The following is a 6492-nucleotide window of genomic DNA, read 5'->3' as shown; positions in this document are numbered from 1 at the left end:
CTAATTTTAACCCTGTACCCTTCTGTCATTTAAGGGTGGCCTTGTAGGATTTTGAGATCAGGGGTAGGTTTGTAACTGCATGCATGCACACCAAGTAAGGTCTAACAACTTTCACTCCCCTTACAAAATGGAAATGCTCTATTCAAGTAATGTGAGAAGGGCTGAGAGGTGTAAGTCGTGACAAGGGAAATCTGTAATTTGGAGCTGCAGAATGGACGTTCGCAATTACCGCAATCCAAGCCCAAGCGCACACAGCCCCCAGAGAGCTGGTCCAGCACAACCACTGGTATGACCAGTGCAGGTACCACACTTGAGAACTCCCCTCCTAAGGCAAATTAATATACAAAAAATATTTCTTATGTGCAGAGATATGCCAAGATTTGTAATCTTACAGATATTCAACTGGTTTTAAATGCTTGCATTTCTTTCACATATTCACAGACACCAGAATTATCAGTGGTTCACATTTGTGTAGTACCATGCCCTTCTTCCCACCTCTTAATTGGGAAACTATGGGAGAGAAACTAAATAACAGGTCTTGGAAACACAACTGCAGTTCTTCACTAGGAATAGAAAGAGTGGAAAGAAAGATCACAAGTAAAATTACATTCTTTATTCATTCCACTTTAGCTGTGAATATTCCTATTATACAAATACAGTATAAATTCCAAAATCACAATATATTACAAAATAAAAAAGTACAAACTGCATTACTTAATAAATATATCTAACAAGTTAATCAGAAAGTAGAAGACGGAGTTAAGACTGGAAACATCCAAATGTTTGACCCAGCAAACCATACAAACCTTGATTTAAATACTTTTCCTCCTTTTAAACCATAATGTAGAACAAACACCATTCCTGATTTATTAGAAAATAACGCCAAGTGAATAAAATGTTGTGATCAGATAATGAGTTGTTGGTGCAATACCAGTGCCAGAAAAGCAGCAGGGCTTATACAAAAGACATCATAACCCCAGAAACAAGAACACAAACACCGAGGTGCAGCCAAGGCAATTACTGCCAAAGTGGGAGACTATTATCTAGTCACAACATTCTATTTCAAGTTAAATGTTCTGTTATTACAGATAACTAATATAAATGTAGCAGAGGGTAGAGCCAACCAGGCAACAAGAGGCCAGTTTACTCAAAACAGTAATTAAAATACAGAAGAGTCAACTGCTCCCTGTACTGCTCACGTGTAGCTGCATTCCAACTGGCTCAAAGGACCTGTTCTGTGCCCCAGGCAGAGAAAGCAACTGCTCTGAAAAGCAATCTGTTCATACTTTGCTGCACTTTAACAAAAAACATTGGTTTAGTTTTGCAAGAAAATATCCACGATGCTTTCATCATTAGGGAGGGTTAGTCTGACATCAGCTTCATTTGGTAAAAATATAAGGTTTATGGGTAAAAAACACAGCAAAAAATAGCTGTTACATCATAAGCCTTATTTACAAAAACAGTTTACAAACGTTTTGGCTGTACAGCTGAAAGCCAGATACTAATGTCAGGTGTAGAAGATGGAGGTAACAGTTTAAAAATATTGTGCAAAAAAATACATTCTGATAGAAAATAGACAGTGGGGAGACACAAACATATGTGGAAAATCTGCTTGCAAATAATCCGAGGCTGTGTTTTTACAATAGACTGTTACAACACATTTGCATTTATCCCCCCACAATCTACAGTCCTTCTCAGTCTGGGGTGCTGCTGCTGCTTCATTAAGGATTAAGGCATCACCATCACAGCCAGCACACTTTCCATCTGTCTCAGTCCCTGCAGCAAAGCTCCCAGCCTGCAATCCAGGGGGTCTCAAGAGCAGGCATTCTGCTCAATGTACATCTTGGACAAGGACACCGCCATGGACTTGGCCAGCTCCTCATCCCGCCTGCGCTGTACCTGAGTCTGTCTGCACCAGGCCTCGTACTCTGGGTTGGGGCACATGCGGTCCAGCACAGCATCATAGTGCCCATTGCTAAGCCAGCTCAGCCAGATACTGGGCCGTGTTGGGTCCTCGGGCCCCAGGTAGTGAACCATGGTGGAAACAGTGGGGCTCTCGGGCCGGCCACCTGTGGTGAGGTGGATGTTCACGTTCAGCATCTGCCCCATGGCCAACAGCTCCGGGTAGCCAGCCCAGGCCCCGTCCTGAGCGGCGGCGATGAGGAACTCTCCCACGTCGCCCTCGATGATAGGGGTGAAGTGGTCCAGGTGGTCGGCGATGTAGTGCACGGTCTGCTCGCGGAGCTCGCTGTGCAGCCGCTGGTCCCCGTACATCGCCTTGCAGACGGCGCGGTACAGGCAGTTCCCGTCGGGGATGATGTGGAAACGGAACCGGCCCTTCTGTCGCAGGTATTTGTCTTGCTTCTCCACCTCGGCCAGGTACAGAGCCAGCTTCACGCTGCGCTCCGGCCTGGCTCCCGGCACCCTGCGCACACCGAGATCCGCTCGGTCCTCCTCCTCCTCCCGGGCCGTGGGGCCGGCGACAGGCCGCGCGGGGCTGCGGCTCCGCTCTGCAGGGACACAACCAGGTGTCAGCCCGGGCTGGGCGCCGGCGGCCACCGCCTGCAGCGCCTGACAGTGCTCGCTGAAGCGCAGGCTGCGGTTGCTGGGCTCCTCGGCGGGCGGCGGCAGCGCGGCGGCCTCGCCGTCCCCCCCGACCTGCCGCATGCTCTCCAGAATGCCCTCCAGCCAAGCCCGGCTGCGTGGCGAGGCCGGGACCAGCTCGCTGGGGGACTCGACTCGCTGCACGATGCGTATGGGCACGATGCGCTCCAGCGGCCGCCGGCGGCTGACAGTGACCTGCGCGCAGGTGCTGTATTGCGGGCCGCCCGCCGGCCGGCTGCCCGGGCCCGCCGCAGGGCCGCTCGGCATCACCTCCAGGCAGGAGGAGAACGCGGGCATGGCGGCGGCGGCGGCGCTGCTGCTGGTGCTGCTTCCCCCACAGGGAACGAAGGCGTCCTTAACGGAGCTCTCGGCGGCCGGATTCGGACCCGCGGCGGCTGCGCTTGGTGCCTCCGCGGAGGGGTGTCCCGGCGATAAGGAGACCTTGAAGACACCGGTGCTCGGCGAGGCGGCAGCTGCTGCGGTGGCTGTTGCGCCCGCCGGGTAATGGGTGATCACCGAGCTGTAGAGCTGCATCCTCTGTTCCCCGCGGGCGGCGCTTTATAGGCGGCGCCGTCGGGGCCGGGGCGGGGATCGACGGCGGGGGCTGCGCTGGGGCTGCCGGAGAGGATGAGCTGCCCGGGTAAAAATAAACAAGGGCATCACCCCCACCAATCCCCCCGCCCCTGCGCGCCCAGCTGCCGGCTGCGCCCCGCGGACACGGCAACTCGACTGCGCCACCACCTCCGCCACTGCCGACCGGCCCGGCCCCCTCCGCACAGCTCGGGCGCTTCTGGAAGCTGCTGGAGGCCGGGCCGGGGGCGGGGCCGCGCCGTGTTTACCTCAGGGACAAGGCACGTTGGAATGTGCGGGGGGTGGAGTTGAGCGATGTGGCGTCATCGAGTCCTGTCTCCTGCCGGAAGGGGACGCGGCACGGGCGGGGCGGTTCTTCCGTCAGTGGCGCCGGGCGTGAGGGGTCCGGCCGTCAGTGGGGCCTGGACCGCAGTGGGTCCCTCCGCTGCCCTCGGGGAGGGGCGAGAAGTGTGTAGTAGACATGGCGTTTTTCAGCGTGGTCTGGGTTGGGCTCTTGGTGTAGGGCCGGCTTCCCCTCTCTGCTTCAGCCCCGTGTCGGGGAAGCGGTGCTCAGCGGCTGTGGCGGCGCGGGCCGGCCGGTGAGGGTGGGCGCTTCTGTCTCAGAACTGTTCGGGGGAAAACGCCTGCAGTCCCCTGTGGGGATTCGGTATGTCACTGCTGTTGTGCCGGGCTGGGCACTGGCTGTGACATCGTTTGGTAACGGGAAGTGTTGAGGAGACTTCAAAGAGGGAACGCTGCGCCGGGTGTGCTTGGGGGCCGAGCTGGGAAATGCCACAGGAGGCAGTGAAAGCTTCTCATGAAACAGTTTGTCAGCCAAGCAGTTTGGGCTTTAGACTCGCAGCTTGATATTTAGACTCGACTGTCAAGTATAAGTTGTTGGAGATGTTCTACCTATGTTTATGATGCTGTGTTGTATCCATGTTACTGCTGAATGATGCTTCTGCCAACATGTAATCAGTGTCATGATTCATAATTTGCAGTTAGGGTAAGAATAATACTCATCAGTTTTCTGACACAAGCTGCTATTTGTCCACCTGCAGCCCTACTTCAGAAAATAGTGCATGCATACATAGAGTATGATGTAAATTGTCACATAATAACAGGAGACACCAAATTTAAAATATAGGTCTCATAAAGATTATTGATAATTGGTTTGTTAATACCTGTAGTGTCTTCAAATTAAGCTATGTCTTTTAGCCTTAGCTGTGATATAAAGTAATATCAGACCCTTTGTCCATGAACAATGACATCATATGTACACACTGGATTTGATGATGTTCTGGCAGGCACGATGTTTCTTGCTGACCAAGGAACACCAGTTTATACTATGATCAAATGCTAACACAGGCATTTATTACTACCAAAATGGAAATACAGTGTATTGATACATGTAATTTCAAAGTGATAGTTAAAAATAATTAAGTAATTCTGGATTTCATTCCACAGTCTCAAATATCTTTGAAAAAGCTTTAGTAATCCAAACAGCAGAATTTAAAAAAAAAAAAAAAAATTCACCTCTAAATGGATATTCTGAAAAAGAAATATTTTCCTTATTCCATTTATGTTAATTGAAAAGATGTAACTAAGAAGATCACTTGCAAAAGGCTGCAGAGTCAAAAGCTGTTGTTTCTTTGGAGTCTTGGCTGTCCTTTGGATCCATGTCCAGGGATGTATTTCCCATCTTCAATTTCTGCAGCTCATTCAAGGGCTACCAGGAACACAATATAGAATTCCATTCTCTTTACACAGAAAACATGTTCTGATTCCTTCTGCTAACTTGCATGTTGAAGGAAAAATGCTGAAATCCTTCATGCTAAAAACTCTGGATATTTATGGGAACAGTCTTCACATCCACCTGTTTTATTCTGGATAAAACACAGCAGCTAATTCCATGCATTATTGGGAACTTCTTGATAAAAAATTACAAGTTCACTATATGTCCAAAATCATCGCCTTCAGAGTTGAAATGCAAGAGGGGCATCAGACATGAATCAAAGCCCAGAAGTCCTTACCTGCTACAGCCAGAAAGTTGGTATCTTCAGAACAAACGGTGATGGGCATTAGGCAGGAGCATTTCTGGCAGCCTGTTACAAGGGGATAAGAGGTTACAACTGCTCTGAAGTTACAGAGTGACTCTTGCATTTCAGAATGTTCAGAACTTTGTTATAAATATAGCTTGCAAGATCAGAGAGTATTTCTGGACTAATCGCTGCATGGAGAGGAGTATATATTGATCAGAGAGTGGTAAACTGAAAACTTCCCTTCTTAAAATGAAGGCTTGGAGCAAAGGAAAGATTGTCTAGTTTTGCTTCTTAGTCAAGACCTGATAAGGTATTCCCAAGTTAAAATGTGGTCTAGTGTATTGATATGTAATTTAATGTAAAATCACTGGAAGTTACTCCCTCCTAGAGAGTTTTCAATGTGCCAGTAGCTGTTCATTGTGAGTTTGTTTATTGTTATAATAAAGATGTACACTACTCCATGCCCACCAGCCTTTCTGCCTTCATTTCCTAGTTACAAAAGGTATCTCTGTGGTTTTATTTAGTGAATTGCTCTGTCTGCTAGTAAATGTCAGAGCTGAGTACAGGGTGATTGGGTTCAAAATCCTAGTCTAATAACAGAGAGTGGGGGGAGAAGCAAATCTAGCACTCTTTCTGTTAGAGAACAGTAAATGGAGCCAGCAGAGTAAGTGTGCTTCTGTCTTAAATGAGTGCTGTGTTTTGAATATTCAGTACCAGAGTTTTCTTTCTTCCAGGATATTGCAGAAACTCCCACTAATGACTGTTCTGCCTCTCCAAAACCACAGGTTATTTGGAACAGTGGTACATTAACAACTGGGCAGCTGGTTAGTTCTGATTGATGGTTACAATGAGGTACAATGCTTGTGGTGCTTTGTTTGAGGAAAGAAACAGATTTCTTATGTACACCCAAATTACCATCGTGTTAGTATTCTGTTGCTCCCTGAGCAAAAAGCCAAGGAGTATCTTGAAATACATGCTATATGCACAGGCAGTTTTTAGTAATGGTAGCAGATAGATTGTTCTTTTGTTCTCTTTTCATTTATAAACAGATATTTTTCAGTTAAAATGCACATGGTAAGCTTGCTAATAAGGTTAAAACGATCAAAATCTGTTACTAGGTAACTGACAGACACAACAAACATTTATATCACTGTCTTAGTAGTATATGACTTTGGGCATGCTTATTACCTCCCTTGTGAAGTAAATGGAAAGAAAAGCTCACAGTGGTGTGGTTTACCTGTGTTGTTATTAAATACTGACAGTGTACTGCAACCAG

At 48.2% G+C, this 6492-nt stretch overlaps 1 protein-coding gene across 1 annotated transcript; it reads right to left on the bottom strand.

The window, feature by feature from the left end:
• Nucleotides 1-598: 598 nt before the first annotated feature.
• Nucleotides 599-3292, bottom strand: OTUD1 (OTU deubiquitinase 1). The gene has a single exon (XM_057432673.1). The coding sequence runs from the start codon at nucleotides 3136-3138 to the stop codon at nucleotides 1813-1815; it is 1326 nt and encodes a 441-aa protein (XP_057288656.1). The 5' UTR covers nucleotides 3139-3292; the 3' UTR covers nucleotides 599-1812.
• Between the last annotated feature and the right edge of the window lie 3200 nt (nucleotides 3293-6492).

This window comes from Pezoporus wallicus, unplaced genomic scaffold (genome assembly GCF_028554395.1).
Source record: "Pezoporus wallicus isolate ANWC-B61680 ecotype Strahan unplaced genomic scaffold, APGP_CSIRO_Pwel_v1 scaffold_2584, whole genome shotgun sequence".
Lineage (NCBI taxonomy): Eukaryota > Metazoa > Chordata > Aves > Psittaciformes > Psittacidae > Pezoporus > Pezoporus wallicus.
This window is presented reverse-complemented; position numbering and strand designations above follow the sequence as displayed.